Below are 21,741 nucleotides of genomic sequence, written 5' to 3' on the forward strand. Positions count from 1 at the left end.
GATGGCTTGTGCCACGGGGAAGTTCAGTGCGCCCAGAAGTTATTTGGGAGAATCTGATGAGCTCTCTCATAGCCAGAGCAGGCCCTTGCTCCATTGGCGCCCTAGAAGGAAAACAATGTGCCACCCTTGCTAGTGCTGGTGAATAAAATGAGCCAGCAGCCACTTTTCACAGGTCACTCCCTGCCTGGCTACATAAAGGCACAAATATGCCTTTGAACACACACTTGCACACCTCCCCTTGCTCATCTGAATGACTCACAAATTAGCTGCCTCAGAAAGGCTCCAAGCTCTTTGCTGAGAGGGGAGGGGCTGTTGATATTTGGTAGCAGGGGTGGGAGATAGATGGGAGGCCAAGGTAATGGGCTGATAGAGTGCTAAATGCATCAACTGAAGCATGTTAAAAACAATTACATACACTTTAACCGGAATCACCGGAGCCATAGTAGAGAGGCATTGCTGTTTGCAGGGCCTTCATGCAGACATTTCTTTTTACCCCTTTGAAGGCTGGCGCCCTGGGCCTGGGCCCAGCTCGTCCATGCCCAAAGGCTGGCCCTGCCTACAGCGCTGGTACTTGGAGATGCAACACATTAACAGTAGGATGACCAGACATCCCGGATTTGCCCGGACAGTACCGTTTTTTCAAGGACTATCCCGGCAAAGACATGTTCTGGTATTGGAGAGAGAGTCGGATGAGAGCGCATATTAATCACAGAGTGGTGCAGGCTCCTTCCTCCGACCTCGCTTCACACCAGAGACAGAAGGTGAGCTGTTTAAAGATATATATATAATGCGTCTGTTTTCGTTTGTGCAAAGCTCGCTGTGAATAAAATAACAGTGACCAGCCCCTGTGAGTGCTTTCTTTTCCAGACAGAGGTCTTTGTTGGAAGGAGAGTTGAGCAGTAATTGTTATGCGGGAGCACCCCCGCATTTAGGAGCACCCACCTGCGAGTGCACCATGTTACTGGTGCTGTGGAGCAAACATATATATATATATATATAATGACAGTAATAACAAGTGCAGACACGCCAGCCTACTTAAGGTTTGTATTTTATTTCACTTCACAGGACTACGTTGACCAAGAGTCCCGGTGTTGCCAGACTCCACCCACTCAGGGAGGACGACGCCAGCTGTTCAAACTAAAACGCGTTTGAACAGCGTGAAGAGAACATGGTGTTGAACTGCGCATAGTCCATGAGGAAGGGGCGTTTGTGCCCCGAAACGCGTCGGACCCAATTTTAACTCAAGGGAACCTGTGAACATTGCAGAGGAGCCAAATACAGACCGGAGGGTCGGATGAAGCGGTGAGCCCTCCCGAAGCGCTTGCGCAATTTGCTCTACTATATATGTATATATATATATACATATACCGTCCCGGTTAAGGGTATTCTCCAGCACTACATATCCAGGCACATGCTGCGCGAGCGTGCATGCAAATGTGTGTATGTCAAAGTGTGTGTGTGTACACGTGTGTGTATCTATCAACACTTGCACGTATACATGCATTTGTGTCTGAGTGCCTTTACTTTTGTGTGCATTTGTATGTATGTGTATGTCTGTAAGCAAGTGTGTACCTTTGTGTGTGTTTTTCTGTATGTGAGTATGAGTATGTAAAAGCATTCATGTATGCCCGTCCAGGTCGGCATGTTTTTAATGTTCACAGGTTCACAGGTGCGCATGCCCGTGTTTGATTCTGTGTGTATGTCTCTCTATAACCTGTGCGTCTCTGAGTCTGTGGGCTTGGGGGTTTGCGTGCCCGTGCTTGTATGCATCACCCATCAGGGCTAGGGGAGTTATTGTTTAAGTGAGACGCCTTTGCGAACGTTTGGGAAAGAAAGATTCTGTCTTTAGGAGAGATATACTCATCTGTGGAATGCCCTATGTGTGGCTGATGTAGCTATAGGAGTGCCTCACATGTGATTGTGCAAGTCAGATATGTGCTGAATCCGTTTCCCATGCACCATGGCTGCACCCCTCTGACTGAAACAGTTAAAGGTCATCGAATGTCAAACTTACCTCATTAACAGATGAGCCCTGTTGTTCAGTGGATATAGCGGACCTCTGTAAGAAAATAGAGAGAATGTTCAGTGGTTAGGGATGGAGAGGTGAAGCTAATTAACTGCTACATACTGACGTCTCAAGAGGGTGGTGCAATCTGGGCCCATACCCCAACTCTGTTTGTCCTGGCCCCCACCCTGGCTACTCCACCACCACAGCTGTTGATTGTGCCAGGAGGCAACACAGAAAATAAAATAGACACAGCACCTTGCCACACCCATGCATGTGTCCAAATACATTTCTCTGCAAAGCGGAGTTGTTTTGCTTAAAATGTTTAAAACTGACTTTGTATCTAACTATATAGAAATATACACACATACATACAAAGTCACATTTAAAGATTAAGCAAACGTATATTTAACATCATAAGATATCATAATACGTTCTAACATGTATATATATATATATATACATATTTTTTCATATATATATATATATATATATATATATATATATATAGATGCAGTAGCACATTTAGAAGTGAAATTTAGTGGAGGCACGTATTAAGCCACAGATAAAACCGATGGGGCCGCCTATAGAGGTAAATCGTAAAAAGTGAGTGCATAAGCCCCATCAGTTTTATCTGTGGCTTAATACGTGCGTCCACTAAATTTCACTTCCAAAGATGCCACTGCTACTGCAATATTTACACCACAGCAACAAAACCATACAAAGCAAATTAACGAGAAGCAGAAACAACCTGCAAAAGCCCACAGTCAAACTTTTGCGATCAAAGTTTGCGGTTGAACTACTGTTGATTTAGAAATTAAAAGACTCCCGCCAAAGCTGGAATGGAAACATTGAGCATAAACGCAAGTCACCCAATCTTGAGTTTAAACGTCTCCTATCAAGGTTTGAGGTTAAACTCCTTGTAGCAAAGCTTGAGCAAAAGCCCCCAAAGCTGGAAGTTAACCTCCTACCTCCACAGATCGAGGGTACACTCCTTAAACCAAAGATCAACATATAGTCGTTATCAAAGCTAGAGTTTATATTGTTGTGACCAAACCTGGAAGTTAGTTCCTTTGACCAAAGTGAAAAGTTAAATGTCTGCCAATAAAGTTTCAGGCTAGACTTCGGCTGTCAAACTTCAAGGCCGAACACCTGTCACCAAAGATCAAAGTTAAATGCCTGCAAGCAAAGCAACTTCTGCTACAAAGTCACAGGTTAAACACAGCCATTCCTTTTCAATGTGAAACTTCTGCCACCAAACCAAAATTCAAATCCTGATAATAAAGCTAGATGTTAAGGGTCTTACCTTCAAAGCACGAAGGTAACTCTTTCACCAATGCTTTAGGTTTAAGCCCTGCTACCAATACTGGAGGCTAAACTTCAAGTTAGACTCTCCTAAATAACATCTGGAGATAATTCATTACCACCATAGCTTGAGCATAGAAGGATGGCAAAAAGCCCAAGGATAGATTCCTGCCACGAATGCGTGAGGTCTTACTGCTAAAAATGTGTTATTAGACTCCTGTGAACACATTTTGAGATTATGCTTCTGCTGCCAAAGCTGAAAACTGAACATCCACTCACAAAGAAGGTTGTTAAAGACCCACTGTAAGGAAATGCCTCTTTTTGTATGTTCATTCCCACATTTATGGAGTGATGCTGCTTGTTTTTTAACTCTGAGATTACACTAAGGCCTGCTAACCAGGCCTCATTGCCAGGGTTCTAATCCCTTACAAACTGTCTGTCGAATTGTCTACCCCCACTTGGCAGAGACTGACTTACATATAAGTCCCTAGTATATGGTAGTCAAGGCATTTAAGGCAGAGTTTCCACCCAGGGCAGCAGCACTGATTATGCCACCCCGTGTGTGACAAAGTACAAAATGGCTCCCAGCCTGCCACTGCAGACTGGAAGGCCAGTGGTAACACTGCTAGTTCGACTTTGCCATTCAAACCAATGGAAACCCCCCATTTCCCTTAACAATATATGTAAGTCTCTCCTAAGGAAGGCCTATTGAGCCCTAAGGCAAAGAGCTGAATATTATTAAGTAGGACATGTATTTTATATATATAAGCCCTGACAGCAACAATTCAAAAGTGTTATTTTGCTGTGGGAGAGGTAGTAGTCCCTTTGGCTAACAAAAGGTTACCGGCTGACCACGCAGCCTGGCTAACCTCTGAATAGGACTATTTAGATGGGTACTGTAAGGTATTAAATCAATTGTGGCATTAAACTTGACACGGTGCCCAAGTCAAATTTAATGTCACTATTAAAGAAATGTAACTTTTTGAAAGTTGCCACTTTGTGATTGAGTTTGTGCAGTGGCCTCACATGGTCACTGGCCACCAGACAGCTTTCTGCCCTCCTAGGGAGTCATGTGAATGACTCCTGGGCTAAGGAACAATAGCAGCAAGCTACAGAGCATCTCCATTTTGCAGGAAGCCACTCGGGATGTTGGCCCAAAAGGCGAACTTCAAAGGCGAAGCTGCCTTTGGTGGGCAAATGCTGATCACACTCTTGAGAGTCTGCTCTTTGTTCAAGTAGACAGGCTGGTGGCGGGAACAGAGAGGGCACACCAGTGCCCAAACTGGTTTATCCATGGGCTTGTAGCCCACAGGTAGCCACACCTCTAAGGTCGGCTGCAATTCTGCTAACATCTGAGGAAGGGTTCAGACATCTTGAGTGTGGGCATACGAATGCACTCTGCGATTTCTAGATGCTATACACAGCCGGAACGTTGGCACCCAGAGGGAGGAGACCTAGTAGCCCATTGGCTAGTGACCACATCATGCCCCTAAGGCACTTTCTAGGGATACATATGGCACCCCTGGCACCCTGACCCTCAAATCACCTTGGAACTGGAAAGAGAACCGAAGAAGGACTGCCCTGTTGACCCCTAGACTTGGCAAAGAGAGGCTGCACCGTCTGCTGGACTGCACCTGCCGCAGCTTGGGTTGGTGAAGAGAAGAATGTCCTTCGTTCTCCAAGCTTGACAAAATGTGGCTCTCCAGACCAAATAAGTGACTCCAAGAGTCAGTCAGATGACCCCCTGTAATCAGCACAAGGGCCCAAAAGTCTGAAGTAGCCCAACTCAACAAGTCAGTAACCACTCCAGAAGAACCTCTGCTGACTGCTGTTGGGTGCCCTCAGAGACCGATCCTTGAGAGTCAAAAGTTAAAGTAGAGTCAACCGGACCTGGGAGTGCCATGTGAGTCTAGATTGGTTGCCCAAGAGTGACACCAGCCTCCACCAAGGGATATCGCTGGGACCACTGTGGACGGAGAGCGGTAGCCCAGTTACACCTGGCCTTCTATGGTCTCAAACAGGACTTCGAGGGACCCTGAAATAATCTGTGGACACAGTTGCCCCACCTGACCCCTGGACAGCAAAGCCAACCCAACTGACCCTGCAACACCCGGAGCATCTTTGAGCATCTTCTATTTCCTGCATCTGCAGCATGAGGACCACTCCATTGAAGTCTATTGCAGCCATGCAGTAAAGTTCGGAACTGTATTAGAAAATGCTTTGGTGAGTAGGTATCCATCCATATACCCCATTATTGGCCCCCCAGACCTTCTCCCTGTTGGATTTGATCACCTAGACCAGACTGAAGTAATAAAACTCAACTCTTACAAATTTTACAAATATTTACAAATATTACGGTTACCAATGCTTATTTGCAGCTAACCTACGATTTAAGTTTTCTTTAAAATTCTGTATCTCTGGAACCCTCTGGTGATTTTACTCATCTTGGACTCTAAAAATTCATATAAATATCATCTATTTTTATAAATTAGTGTCAGATTTCTTTCATGTTTTGTGGCTTCCTTATTTTGTTGCTTGTTACTGTTAAATGCTTTACACTAGTTCCTATGTTTAAGCTTTGCTACTCAAAGCCATTGCTATCCAGGGTTGAGCTTAAGGTTATACAAACAAGCCTGACTGGACCTCAGACAGTTTTTGCGAGTGTATTACACGGTAAGACCACATAGCCATATCATATAATACACCCAAATACTCACACCTACCATTGAAGCTCTTGCCTCCAAATCTCAAGGACAAACTAATGCCACTAAAGCACCAGGTTTAACCTTACCCAAACAATACCATTATTAGTCCACTAGAGACAAAATCGGTAAAAATCCTGCCATCAAATATCATACTTTGACTCCTAACAGTAAAGCATAAGAATAAACACGTGCTAATAAATCCTCTGGTTGCACTCTTACCCTTTTCTTAATTTGTAAGATAATGAGTGCCGGTGCTCAAATTGCTGGTCAGAAACCCGATCAGCACCATTGAATGCCAACGTGCAGAATCCCAAGGCTGTGCAGTCCTGAATCCACCCCAGGCATCTTTAATGCACTGCCAGACAGTCCCTCCCCTTTATCTCACTTCTGCTGTTTCCTGCTTTCTGCCTTTGTCTCAGGTTTTCCGTCTTTTTATTCTTCCATCTTTCCTGTTTGTGTGTTTTCTCTCTCTTGCACTCGGGTGGAAAAACAAATGCTGGCACCAATAAATGAGTACCAGTGGGCCGCACCGGCAACCACCAGCTCAAGTTAAGCGCTCTTCGTACCATAAAAGCCTGATGTATGACTACTCTGATCAATGCTTGAGGTTAGACTCCTGCCACTAACGCTTGAGAGTGCATTCCTGTTATCAAACTTTCAATTTAGTTGCCTAATACAAAATCTCAAAGTTTACCATAAGAAACTAGAGCCTTAATTCAGACTCATAGCATCAAGATTCAAGGTAAGACTCTGGCTACCAAAGGTCAAGGTTAGACTCCTGCTACCAAAGCTTGAAATCAAATCCATGCTAAAAATTCAAAGTTAAAATCCTGCTACCAACACTTGAAGGTATATTTATGGCATCAAAAATTGAGGTTAACTTATTTTTGATACTGTTCAAAGTTATATACTTGCAACCAATTCTCGAAATTACACTCTTGCAGAAGAAGCTTGAGGTTAAATCCGGTCACATATATTTATGGATACATTTTAGACACCACAGCTCGAGATTAGACAAGAAAGCATGAAGTAAAATCTCGGCCATTAAAGCTGTTTTTAAACTTTAGCCAGCAAAGTTTAGGGTTAAACCCTTGTTGCCAAACAGCCAGGCACACTCAGAGTGAAATGTTGCCAAAGGTGAGCAAGTCTCTAGGTTACTCCATCTTACCTTTCTACCAACCCTTTGCTTCCGAGATGACCTCTTGTGACCCTATGGGAAAGACACAGGACTGCAGCCTCTGTAGAAAGAATCGTTTTCTAAGTCTATGTTTAAGTTGATGGCTTCTAGTCAGTTTGAACGTGCCATAGTTTACATCATGCTTAGATTCCGGTTGGTGCCGTAAGCAGATTGCAATGCCACAACCAGGACTTGAAAAGCCTAACCATGACCGACTGCACTGTCAAGCTACAGCCTTATTAAACAGTGAAACTACTAGCTGTTTTGTTTAGTTTTGTTATGTTATGTTACCTATTGCGCAATTACCACCTAGGCATCCCAGTGCTAAGACTACCAATCCAGAGATTTAGTATTTGTTTATGTGAATTGGCATGTAAACAGGTAGGTTTTGAGTATTTTCTCTACGATTGAGGGCCCCATTATGAGTATGGAGGTGTGAGAGCGGGCCACCAAGTCACCGCTCTGCTTCCACACTGCCAAAGAGGGACATTGGCCGCCCCCAGATTATGAGCTCCGCCGTGGTCTGGTGGGAGGTCCTTTGGTGTTCCCACAATGGTGCCTTTTAAAAAGGCACCGCAATAGGCGCACCAAAGCTCGTTCCAGCATGGTCCGAAATGCACAATGTTAAGCATTTTGTTCCATGTATGAACTAGGGGTGCACACATACAGGGGGGCACAACATGCACCCCCCTGCACAGAGGCACATGGTGGCCCTGCAAGGGCTCCCAGAGTTACCGCACCACCATCCTTTCCATGGCGGGCTCACTGCTGTGGATAGTGTTGCAATGAGGAAACTCGTAATATGCCTGGTGGTGTCGCAGCAGCACCACCAATCATATTGCAGCCTTACATTGCTGCACCACCACCAGGGATTGTGGACCCCTGGTGGTAATGGCGGTCCCAAAACAGTCCAACTGCTGTACTCTGAATACAGTGGTCGGGCCATTGGTGCGGAGGTACCCGGCCACTGGTGCGGTGGTACCTGTCCGCCACCACACCTTTACCACAGGTTTGGTGGTCCGATGGATCGCCAAACTCATAATCAGGCCCTATGTGATTGCCAGTGAAGTATAAATAAGAGGCGAAGGGTTTCACATCAAAGAGTCTGCATATGAAAAGCATCATCCTCCAAATCTTAATTACAAATCCTTGGTTCGTGGGGGGAGGGGGAATCTACAAATAGGTTGTAGCTGAGTGCATATTTCTGTGAGGGCACATTAAAAGTTTCTGGGTCCTTGATAAATTAAGGTGCCATTCCATAAATAGCTTTGTGACAAATACTGAGCACATTAAACATGATCCTTTTTTCAACTGGGAGCCATGTAAGTCACTTAGGTAGTGAGACCAGCGGCAGCTCCTCCGTAATGGCGGAGGAGCTTCGCCCCACTGCTAGACATAAAATGATAATATTTTATTATCATTTTGTTTTGCTGACTGAGCCGATGCCAGTCTAGGGTGGGACAGGCCCGGGCATGTTAGGGAGGAGGAGTGGTGGGCACTTATAAGTGCACATGTTGGTTTGGCTGTCAGTGTTATGCCGGCCAAACAGATATGTCACAACAGAGACAAGGAGACCCTACTCACAAGTGAACCAGGGTATACACAATATATCAAAAACAATGGTTCATGTGGCACATTAGTTGTATAATTAATCAATATAACAACCGTTAATCAATAACATATAAGGAGGGTTTTAAAAGGATGTCCAAAAGTGAAAGAGAACTCTACACAATAAGATGTTCAATCATCATTTATATTTCATTTTTCATTTTTTTCTTTTTTTCAAACCATCATTTGAAATTTTTCGATCAAATTTACATTTATACACATATAGCGTTTTAAATACAAAAGTGCAGAAGTGACCCAAAGTGTATTAGAAGAACCAAAAAAACAACATAAAATAACATTTACAAAGTGAATTATATAAGGTTTCTAAAGGGATTATTATACAAGGAAAAAATCGATTCCCACCCTAGGAAGAGCGAACAGGCGATTGTGCTTCACGCTATCGGGTATCATCCCGCCTGGTTGGTGCCATTGTGCAACCACGAAACTTTCCTTCATTTGAAATGATCCTTTATTCAACTTGGCAGTGGACTAAAAATATAGAGAAGAGCATACCTGTATTATCGGGTGCCACCTTGATTGCCACAATGACCTATCCAGTCTTCATCCAACTAGAGACTGTGTAATTACACCACTACAGTGTACCCGGCTGGGTTAACTGTGAGTGTAATTATTTTTTCATCACATATGGTGTTTTACCCCTACACTAATATCAGTTTTGCCAACGTGTCTTGATAAAATCAGAAGTCCCCTACACTTCTCCAGTCCTGACGAGACCCACTATACTAATTGGGTCGAAACGCCGTCGACGCCCCTAGAAAACGAACCCTACAAACAGCGGCTATGATTCATGATAGTCACTGAGACATATATTCTTGTCATTTTCATCAAATAACTGGTCGTTTTCTATTTTTCCTTGTATAATTATCACTTTAGAAACCTTATATAATTCACTTTGTAAATGTTATTTTATGTTGTTTTTTTGGTTCTTCTAATACACTTTGGGTCACTTATGCACTTTTGTATTTAAAACGCTATATGTGTATAAATGTAAATTTGATCGAAAAATTTCAAATGATGGTTTGAAAAAAAGAAAAAAAGAAAAAAATGAAAAATGAAATATAAATGATGATTGAACATCTTATTGTTTAGAGTTCTCTTTCACTTTTGGACATCCTTTTAAAACCCTCCTTATATGTTATTGATTAACGGTTGTTATATTGATTAATTATACAACTAATGTGCCACATGAACCATTGTTTTTGATATATTGGCCAAACAGATATGAGCACTTACGTTTCTTCATCCCAGCTGTATTCTACAGCCCGGTGGAGAAACGACCTGAGCGAGTATCAGACCAGCCTGCTCAGACCAATCCCAGCACTTCTCTCATGCTTGGTATAGCATGAGAACAGTGTTGTGATTGGGTGGGGGAGACTTGGAGCCTGTTCTGTATGCTGCGTCGCAGAGGAGTACCGAGGCGGCTAACAGGGGAGCACCACAGCCGGCAGAGGAGCACTGAGGCAGCCGGCAGAGTCAGGTAAGTCTTTTTAATTTTTATTAAACACCCCCCACTTTATTTGGCAGCAGCCGCCAATGAGTGAGACACCAAAATACATTAGGTACATTTAATATAACCCTGACTGCCATGTTTTGCATAGTCTGGAGTTGTTTAATTGAAAGTAATCTAGGCATGATCTTATAATTGCTTGAATTTCTGTAAATTCTTACTCTTCCAGCGCAGCAGAAGAGGCAATATCTTTCTTAAACCATGCAGATGTAAAGAGTAAGACGATATACGCTTTCCAATCGGAGTTGAACATTTGAGTTTGCTGTCAAATATGAATCCTAAATTGTGAACTGAGCCAATTGGAGTAGAGTGGTTCCCCAACTCAGAAGGCCATCATGATTAGGTCTAGAAGGTATGGGAACCTCCTAGAACAAGAATCTCTGTTGTTTCAGAGTTGAGCTTCAAGCAGTTCTTTTACATCCATAAGGCTAAGTCCTTCATACAGACAACAACATTCGACTGCACTAGGGTGAACTCTCTATTCTTATTCAGAATTATTTGTACAACATTACACTGACTTTCAACAGGAAGGCCAGCCCTCACATATGCCACATGATGTCCTGTTGATTTCACAACAAAACCTGAACTTTGATAAAAATAGAACAGGACAGATGTTGGCTGGTTACTAAGTGGATGACTTGGGAAACAAGAAAGTGAACCTGGCTTTACCACTTGACCAAGTTGAGTGATCTTGGGCAAATCACATTATTTTCTGTTTCTGGTGTTTTCTTATCCACTGAAATTTATAAGAATTACAAAAATTCTCGATGCGGTGTCTAGAAATACAAGTCTTTAAGTTAATTCCTCCCATTTCGATTTTTCAGTGACCCTGGACTCTACAGATGTGATATTCCTGGGAGGTTTAATGACATGTTTCTCTACTTAGCTAGAAGGAATATGGTGCAGCTATTCACAGGAATGCTATATGTTTGGTGCAATGTATGCACTTTTACTGACTTATTTGGCCATAAAATGGAAGTATCAGTCACTGGATACAAGCAGTAGATATGAACCCCCCCCACCTATCTGCTGCAGATTTTAACAGGACTACACCAGCAGGTGAGGTAGCAATACAGAAACATCACAATGGGAGCACCAGAATGAGTACACCATAGGGCATGAAGACAATAGGTGCTAACTAAGCACTACATACGTTAGGTATGTCATGGGTAAAACATGCTTATAGTCTAACAGTCTGTGATAATGATGGTAGTTAGGGAATGTGGCTCAGTAGCACAGAATGAGCTCCTGCCCCGGGCCTTCACCTTAAGACATGATGCTTCTGGGCTACTTAACATGATCAGTATTGTTTGCCCTACAATTGGAGTGCAATGCCTGCTGTCACTCAGGCATTCTACGAAATATCCAAAGAGTTGACTTCACTCTCCTCTAAGAATCCATTGATCCAGTCTTCCAGAAGAACCTTATAATGTACTCGACCCAGGTGCTCCCCAAGAAAGCTGCCAGGGCACTCCTTTTGCAGTGAACTCCAAGCATGATCTTGGAGCCTCTCACAGGCTGTCTCATGCAGAAGAACAAGTTAAGGGGTAGAACAATGAATGCAACCTGGGTAAGGATACTGATCACATTACAATAGCCCTTCTAGTCTGGATTGCTAGAGAGGGATATGAATTTTTGTTCGACAAAAGGCACCTCACTCATCCATCCAATGTACGCAAGCATGGGGTCTTCACTCACACTGAAGAACAAGGTAAATACCTCATTCTCTTCATTGTCTATCCCGGACAGTGCTCATGCACAAGAACACAATAATACAACTCTCTTCTCTTTCTGGAAGTCTCTCTGAACAATGATTACATAGTAAAGCAACAGGAACACACCTCCCTTTTTCTGGGAATGTTACTTATGTGGAATTTTTCTCAAAACCCAAATATGCACTTGCTGTGGAAGTTCCTCAGCACCTCTGCATCCTTCGGCAAACTCTCCCAGCGAGCCATCGTCCACGGTAATACAAGTATAGAATCGCTCTTCTTCTAGGAGTCTTGATAGGTTTTGTATTTCCCGCCCGTCAGTTCACAAAACATGATGATGTATAAGTTAGCATAGTGTATCTAACTGAAAGATGTGTTGCACGTGTATTTAGGACTAATTGGGTATTCTCGTGTTCCAGTTAGTAATTTCTTAGCTTAGCTGCTGTGCCGCCATTTTGGAAACATGCCTTTGCGACCCGACTGCAATTCCCCCTCCCTTATGAGCGGAAATTCACTGGTCTCAGCATTTCTCGTCTTGAGCTAGCATTTGCAGAAAACTAACAACGAAAATGTGTTTCTTTGCTGTCAGTAATGTTCCCATGCCCGGGAGGAGCGGAGTCTTGCCTCCGTGGCCTTGGGAATGATAACCGAGCCATCCTCCCGCAGGTGCAGCGGCTTCATGTGTGCGTTCATTGTTCACCATTTCTCCAGTCCTGTACTTTTCCATTAGGGGCGTGACTAATGTTGCTGTAACGTGTTATAATGTATTGTCGTTTGGAGAATCGTCAGTCCTCTCGGTGCACTTCTTGGAGTGCAGTCCTCTCTATAGAGAAACTAATGGCCTAATAAATATTTGCTAATTCTTCTCCACTGTCCGGCTGGCTTATTTTATGGGAATGATATCTGAGTGAGGTAAGTTTGCTCAGGTGGTTTTGAGCCACGCTTATCAGATGGCGTCGCCATAGGGCCCCGCGATAAGGATCGCCGGTAGTTGGATTGTAGAAGGCCGGGGACCGTCTGGTCGACACGGTGGGTCTGGGTACCCATTTGATGCCGGGCTTGGTTCTCGCAGTGCTGCCCCACCCTGCTGATCGGGAGAGTTCCCGGCTTATGATCCTGCGCCGGGGTCCAGAAGGCGGACCTTTGGGAGCTAACCGTGTTGGTCTAAGCAGGCGGCGGTGAGGAACAGTGGATGTCGGGTTCCGCGAACAGGAGGTGAGTGGTCCGACTGATGATTGAAGGAGCTAGGGTGCTCCGAGGGGCTAGGGTGCCGCGGGGAACTCAGAGTGCATGAGGTGCTCTGACAGACTGTTTGTGGTTTGGTGGAGGTTCGGGGGAACGCCTGATGCTCCTATGTTGTGGAGCGTCTGACCGGACGGTACTCGGACGGAGTTGCAGTTGCTCTTAGTGGAACGCTGGGAAAGGACCTAAGCCTAACCCGGAAGGGGGGTTTGCTGGAAGGGTCCCAGGACTCCCGGGGTGAATCCGTGCAGTGGTCCGTAGTACCGCCCGTGTGACTGATCTGTCCTCTGGCCTCCGGAACAGCTACTGCGCTGTCCAGTGTTTATTAAGTCTGCGGTAGGGTCCGGTACCCCAGGACTCGGTCGACGGGCCTTGTCCCATTGTGGTAACACGTATTTGGTATGTTGACTTGCTGTATGCCCATAGGGAATATGTGTGTGTAAGGACATGGGTGGTTGTTTGTGAGGATAGCTGTTTTGCTCTTTTGTGTTTGGGGGCATGTGAGTTCTGTGGCGGTGTCTGATTGTGTGAGCAAGATGCCGCGTTTTAGTAAGCTGCGATGTTTTGGGTTTTGTTTTCGTTCGACTGATGCCAGGTTGGCCGAGAGTCAGCCTGCTCCTTTAGAAGGCTCCCTCAACTTTGAGATGTATGTGAAATATGGACTTACCCCGATTTTGTTTAATACTTTGTGGCATCGGTACACCAAGGGTAATGTGGATTTGTAATGGCCGTTGACCGGCTCATTCGATACAGCTAAGTTAGATTACCTGCAGGATAGATTGTTTGCTAGGCGTAGTCGCCAGAGCATGTTCGATTCTCTAAGGATGTGGCAAAAAGAGGTTCTGCAGAGACAGATGAGAGAGGAGAAGATGGCTCAGAAGAAAGCTACCCAGTGGATGGTACAGAAAGGGAGAGCCTATAATAAAGCGGAGACGGAGGCTGGGATTGAGCGCGCAGATAGGCTTCATAGATTGCAAACAGATAGGAGTTATGTGGTAAGAATGGAGGAGAAGGATGAGATAGAGGACCTTTTGGATGCCCGACCCCCGCCCTCTTATGCACTGCAACCGATATATCCCGCGCTATCTACCTCTCCGACTGTTCCGTCTGTTTCTGACCCTTCACAGGCAACCTCTTCCTCTGACCCTTCCTCTATATTAGCCTCTACTACTAGTGTTTTGAAAGGTGTTCAAGCTGCAATGACTTCTGTGACCTCGCCCCTTGTTTCTCTATTGCCGGTGGGAACTTCAGCCCCGTCTGCCCCCCTTGTGGTTACACTGACATATGCATCTGCGTTACCTACGGCTTTGGCGAGTGCTACCCCTCAGACTATACCTCAGACTCAGACTCGGGGTCGAGAGGGGTCGGATGGGCGTATGATATTTGACCATGTACGTAAATTACTTACGCGTTCTAATGTGGGTATGGAAAAGAAACAGGTTGTGGCCAATCAAGCATGTCAGTGGGCTCGGAATGCCGTTTATACAATGGAGGATATTTGGTCTACGATCAAAGATTATGAACCTTTGATGCAGCAGCATGCTTTGTGGCATATGTCAGCGACGTTGATAGTGTTGTGGGAGCAGTGCCACGGGGACCTGGCGCCCCAGATTATCTATGATATTAGAGACAGAGCTTACAGGGCCAATACTAGTTTGGAAGAGGGTTATGGAAATATGCATACATTGGTTGGCTACAGAGATAAATTACAGTCTACAGGTCCCTCTACGTCTGGGGCACACCCCATGCGTGAGGTTCACCCTGTCTTTCACCCTGAAATACCTGAATTGGTGGATCCAGTGACAAATGCAGTGACAAGGGCGCGGGTAGAGGCTCGCTTCCAAGAGCAATGGGTTTATGTCCCCTGGAAAGGGAGTGAGGTGTTGGCACTGAAGGGACAGTTACCTGATTCCAGAAAGAATCCGACTGCCTATTATAAGGAATTGACTGAGGCGGCTACATGACATTTGCAGATATAGAATTATTCTTTGGGTTATTGGTTCCAGTGGATGTATGGAGGCAAGTGAGTGGTACTGATCATGCAGCCGAGCTGGGAGGCACATGGCAGGAGTTTAAGGATTGGGATAAAGAAAGGAAGCCGGGGGATAAACCGAGACAGGGGATTGTAGCCCTGCCTGGACGTATCATTAAGTAAATGCATTCCCTTCTCCCACCGAAGAAAGTGGATTGGGACAAGTTGACTGCATGTCACCAGAAGAAAGAGGAGGGTGTGTCTGATTTCTTTACTCGTTTTGAGGAGGCATTCCTGGATTTCAGTGGTCAGGATTTGTCGCAGGATGGCGGGGTGCGGCTTTTTGTGAACAGATTTGTGTATAATTTGTTACCGGAAATATCGGCCCGGTTACAGGCTTCTGAGAGTACGTGGACGACGTCCACCCCTTCTGGCATTTTGAGTATGGCTCAGTATTCAAGTCTTTTATATCGTCCCTCACTACCAACTGTCGTTTGCAATTCCATGTTCTCTAGGAAACCCTGACACAATCCTCTGTTCAGTCCCTCCACTCTCAGGAGCTAGGTGGAGTGACTAATGTTTCTTATATGCACCTCCTCCATAGGCTTCCTCCAAGGGATATCTTTTCCAGAGAGATAATTCCTCCAGGATTCTTTACCATATATCCTATTCTTGACTTCAGCATCTAAATAGCTCATTTCACTTTCGAGCAAATAGATCTCCTGAAGAGGTCGGCAAGCATGTAATTCATTCTCATTTTTCATAGGTCGTGGTGCCAACTAAGGCATTCATTATCAGTAGTAGAACGTCAACTAGAGGGATAACTCAGCCACCTATAATTCCAAGTGTCTCTGTGCCTGGGTGTATTGAATCTGAAAAATTCCAGGTTTGGAGGCACAAGACCATCTTCCAAGATGCAGGAGCTGCAAATGCTGCAGGCAGCAGAATAGTCAGGCTCGCCCAATCACTGCAGCAGTATGAGGGAGCACAAAACGCCCCACCCTAGGAAGGACCAAGCTACCCCTGGACATCTGCTTTCTGTCACGCATATCCCCAAAAGCTTTGAGCAGGAAGAAAAATATATGTGATATTTCTTCCTGGAACTGAAGAAAACCACATGGAAAAGGACCCAGTTATCTGGGTCTGTGTGGCTATTCCCCATTATAGGGAGAAAACTTGAAATCAAGAGGTCTTGTTGGTGGAACACTGGCCATCCAGTATCCCTGCACAAAAATCTGCTGAACTCATAATGATGGGCTAAGCCTTCTGTGTAAATAAATCTTTACGTACCGGGAGAAAGCCATTACAATGCTGCTGTTACCACACATAGCCTTTACTATGCATGTGTTACAAATCATGCACCGATACCTCGCATAGCCTTTACCACACATTTTTACAACGCATATGCCTTTACCTCGCATGCCACAAAGGTAAATATGGTAAAGGTATATATGTGGTAATAGTGGTAAGGGAGTATGTGTGGTAACAGTGATGAAGGCTATCAGCATCGTTAGAGGAAACAGAGAGACCCTTCCGCTTCTTTACGACCGGCTGCGTGCCTCAGAAGAGCTGCCTTGTCGTCGTGGAGAGGAAAGGAGGATTGGGCCTGGGGCGGGGGGCTATGGTTTTAGGGCTTTTGGCTTGAGGTGTTTTTTCTTTTTAAGGACTGAGGGCCACAGCGAGGTTGGGGCAGGGGCCGGGTATTTTATAAAAAGGCTAATGGTCAGGGGCGGTGGGGGGAAGGGGAATGGGGTCCCACTGGGGTCCGCTTATAGGGTTCAGGGTAGGGGTATTTTTTACATGGGTCAGGGCTGGTGTATTTGCGCAGGGGTCTGCTTTCAGGGCTCAGGGGACGGGTTTTATTTACAAGGGCTGGGGGCTGTGGGGGTCACGCTGTGGTCTGCTTTTAGGGCTCAGGGCAGGGGTTGGGTATTTTTAAAAAGGGCTGAGGGGTACAACGGGGACCAGTTTGAAGGTTTAGGGCAGGGGTCCAGAACAACCTTTACCACGCATATGTCTTTAACATTCATGCTTTTACAACAAAATGTGTTGTAAAGGCATATTCGTTGTAAAAGTGTGTGGTAAAGGTTTTGCGTGGTAATGGCATTCGTGCTGTAATGGTATTCGGCACGCATTGCAACGGAATGCGTTGTATCGATATACAGCCTTACTTGCCAAACACCAAGGTGATGTGAGGTGTGGGCCATATAAAACGATCCCACTACACAGCAAGGTTTTCTGTTGTTCTGGTTCCATCTATTCGCTCCCAGCTCCCTGATCCAGGACTTCAGTTAGCTGCACCTGCTCCCACACTTGAAGTAGCCTTGAAGGGTTCTTTTCTTTGATGTGAATGGGGCTGGCGTTCTCCAGCAACAGGCCTATTTCCCAAACCACTCAGAATAGCTTGGTGCAAAGCTTACTTCATTTCAAGAGGCCAGGTCGGTGTTTGCTATTGAGGAAGCCGAGAGAGGAATTGAAAATTACCTGGGCCACAAGACTGTTCGAAAGCACAGTGCAAAGGACAGGGACTGCTTCCTTGTAAGTGCTATTTATAATCTTATATTCCCACTGCATTGGTATCCGTTAAGAACAATGTTATGCAGGCCAATCAAATAACTCCTAACATTTGTGGGGCTCTCTGAGTAGTAGATCATATGACGAGAACTGGGAAAACGCCAATGACGTCAGTCGATCAAGTGAACCACGGGCAGAGACACTATCTGAAATTTACCTTTTAAATGTGTGTTCCACACAACAGCTTAAATGTAGACACATTCACACAGAAAGGCAGGGAAACACAAACATGCCCACACACACACACACATGCACACATATATAGGGAGCCGCATCCACCCACAAACACCCAGACTTATAGAGCCAAACACACACACACAAAGCCTCAGACTCACATATACACAACCACACGTCAGGATACGCATACATACACGGGCACATGCAGTCATATACATCTAAGCACAACCAGAATCACACTCTTGTGATTGCAGCACTCCTCAAGATTGTTATTATACTCAAATGAGTGCGAGAGAGTGAGACTGCCACCACTGAGGCCGCCGCTGCTGGACCAGGGTCACGGCCAGGACTCAGGGGCAGGGTCCCTAGGCACAAGCCCCTCAAGCCCATATGTCCCAGAACCGGAGGAGCCTAGGGGCCGGCTGGCCCTCTCCGGCTTGGGCGAGCAATGAGAGCATTGAGAGTGCGGAACCAGCAGCCTGTCCCAGGTTTAAGACACACACACCCCTCTGTTACAGTTCTGGGACGCACTCTCAGATGTCAGTGCACCTCAATCCTGAAGTGTGGCAGGTCAACCATTTCAGTACTTCAATCTACTCAACTCTAACGACGCGCCTCATTCCGCCTAATGGAGTCTCGCTCCCATTCCAGGAATTGAACCCACGCACATCTTTCCGGAGCTGTAGCACTTTCCACTGGAAGCTGGCAAAAATACACAGATCCGCCAATGGGCATTAGCAGCGACTTTGCTATTACTTCAGATCTGACCTGCAGACCTCCGACCCCCAATTTCAGTACTGAGCTCTTTTTTTATGTGAAAGGTTTAATAATGCGCGAAAAAGCAATATGAACAGGGATACACTGTCAGTTGCGGCTCGCGAGGGGGGTAGTCATGGGGGGGTCACGCGGGTGGGGGTAAATATGAAACAACTTAGCTTACAGCTGGTCCGCGCCACCTCTGCTCCCCTTGGCCCCTTCACGAACGGCCTGGAGTGGACTGGCAGCCCATCTCATCCAATCCTGGCGCTGCCAGCAGTGCCAGGATTGGCTTAGGGCATGGCTACACTTTGCCCGCTGCACGCCCATTAGGAGACCAAGGGGCCCCTGATGGGCATGCGCAAGCCAGTTCAAACACAAGTGTGCATGCCTGGGCACAGGCTAAAAATTCGCCCTCCGTCCCCACTCATGCGCACTTGTGCTGCTGCCTGTTGTCCCGGTCTGACAATCATGTCAGTCAACATGACGCCAGAACGCCCACCCCCTTCAGACTCTGAAGGGGGTGGGCGGCCTGACGTCATGCTGAATGACATGATCGTCAGTTCTCCCTCGGCGTCTTTGAACATAAGTAAACTGATTCAGTTTACTGAGGTTCAGTCAGATGCCGAGGGAGCTGCGGGCGGGGGGGCTACGCCCATACGCCCCAATGGACGCACCGCGCCTGGCGAAGGGGGATCGGTGGGCCTCCTCATATTCCACAGCAGTGTGTGCCATGTATCATCAGGGATGAAACCAGTAGTGAGCAAAATGAGTCTGAGTGCACAAGTAGTATAGATAGCAATCTGGAACAGCGAATCCCCCTTGGAGATAGGGACGTGTGAGCATCTGCCATCCAATCCCAGGCTGTTTCTCAGACCAAATGAGTGCTGTCAAGTAGAGTTGTAGTGTTTTAAAAAAGGCCTGTGTTATTGGGATTGTGATGTTGATAAACCGGTATAAAAATGTAGGCAGCACAAGCATCTTTATGATTGCTAGCCTGTCCGCTAGTGAGAGGGGTAGACAAATCCAGCAATTCATTTGATCACGCAGCTGCGTTACAGCTATTCCGTAGATTTGGGCGTTTTACAACTGGTACCCAGACCCCCAGGTATTTTAGAGGTTCCATACACCATTCGATGCAGTATTCCAGCACATGTGGAATCGTGGCCGGGGTCAGCGGAAAAACAACTGATTTTCCCCAGTTGATACTTAAACCCGAAAACCAATAAAACTTAACATACTCCCGCACCATTGGGTCTAGGTTTACGCCAGGTTTTCTCACATACACCACCATATCCTTGGGTATAAAATGATATGGCCAAAGGGCGCTGGCAGAAGCGCAAAGCCACAGATGAGTGATTTTGTCTAATAATGCATGCAAGGGGGTTCAACGCCAAGGCGACTAAAATCAGGGAGAGCGGGCAGCACGGAGTAATTTTACATCAGTGTTAATTAGGGACAGCGGATGGTATGAGTCTTATCGGGCGTTTTCCCTGTTTTCAGTAATATGATTAGCAATGATTCGCATAACGTGGGGGTAGCAACGGACTATCATATGCGTTTTGATACATTGGAGAAGTGGAGAAGTGTGGCTCAATGGTTAGAGCGGCAGACCCTGATGCAGAGGTCTAGCCCGGGACCAGGGTTCAATTCCCCGCCTCGGCGGGTCTTGGCCTCAAAATTCCATGGACCTGATAATTCTCGCCTCGGTGCCTATTCCAATCATGGAGTCCCACTCTGCAACTCTGGGCAATAGCTTGCTTAACGGCCCCCACAACGCTAAGGATGCCTGGCCTCCACCTTGGGGGTGCCCAGGAGTGGACACCTCACAGGGAAATCCAGGATGGGTTCCACAGCGGTATTCGTACAAGCGCCTTGAGACCCTTGTGGGTGAGTAGTGCGCTATACAAGTATCAATTTACATTTACATTTCAAGGAGGTGAGGTGCTAGCAGGTCTGTAAACGTCTTATAGAACTCGCTCGGGAGGCCATCACCCCCAGACTGCCCATTTGAGAACAAACGAATGGCCTCGCACACCTCCTCTTCCGTTATCGGCTGGACTAGATAATCCCTCTGGACTAGTGATAACCACACCAGTGCAATGTCATTTAGATATGTGTCTGTCTCACCCGGAGACGCTGACTGGCGCTCACCATAGAGTTCAACGTAGAAGTCCACGAAAAATTCAGGATTGCTCTGGAATCAAAATGGCGTGTCTCGTCCTGAGTCGTGACGCTCAGTATTTGTGGGATATCTGGAGTGTGGTTTCAAGGTGTTTCAAATGGGAACGCAGGCATTGTAGCTCTCCCGCCCGGATCCCCATACATGTCCCATGGATTGCGACGTTAAACGCCTCCCATAGCATCCCAGCTTTGTCGACCGAGCCCTTATTTTCAATGAAATATTGTACAATGGCTGTCCTAATGCTGTCCCTAACAACTGTGTGCAGTAGAGCAGAAGCCTGAAGTCTCCATTGGAAGCGTCGGGGGTCCCTGTCGGCAGTGCCAGAGACAGCAACACTCGTAAGTGAACCGACTGCATCCTGGGCAGGTGACGCACATCCTGCAACCATGCGGTGGCTTCCCTGGTCACCAGCCAGTAATCGATGTGTGCCTACATAATATGTGCAGTCAAGACAAACATGCCCAATCGGTTCTCTGGATGCTGAATCCGCCACATGTCTGTGAGTTGTTCAAAGTCTTCCAGACCCTCCTGGAGTACCCTTCTTGCCTGTTTGATCAGTCCAGACGGGCCTGAAGATCTATCAATGTTTGGATCTAATGTAGTGTTAAAATCACCCCCCTCAGATAATAGTAGAGGGCTGAAGCTTATTTATACAGGCATAAAGAGTGCTGTAAAATTCGGAGTCGTCAGTGTTAGGGCCGCATACATTGTTCAGGGTGGTGCCTCATACCTCCCCTGGTCATCTGTTTCGGAATGCAAAGTGGTAAAAGGGGTACCTCTTTGTATCAAGATGCG

At 46.1% G+C, this 21,741-nt stretch overlaps 1 protein-coding gene across 5 annotated transcripts in view; it reads right to left on the reverse strand.

Moving 5' to 3' along the window:
* The window catches only part of COL16A1 (collagen type XVI alpha 1 chain), a 950,832-nt gene that overhangs the window by 529,316 nt on the left and 399,775 nt on the right, over window positions 1-21,741 (reverse strand). For all 5 annotated transcript variants that reach the window (XM_078680648.1, XM_078680645.1, XM_078680647.1 and 2 more), the window contains exon 9: window positions 2,015-2,059. In XM_078680648.1, coding sequence (XP_078536774.1) covers window positions 2,015-2,059 — 45 coding nt within the window. The remainder of the gene's footprint in view (window positions 1-2,014; window positions 2,060-21,741) is intronic.

The sequence above is a fragment of the Lissotriton helveticus genome, chromosome 3_1 (genome assembly GCF_964261635.1).
Source record: "Lissotriton helveticus chromosome 3_1, aLisHel1.1, whole genome shotgun sequence".
NCBI classification, from domain to species: Eukaryota; Metazoa; Chordata; class Amphibia; order Caudata; family Salamandridae; genus Lissotriton; species Lissotriton helveticus.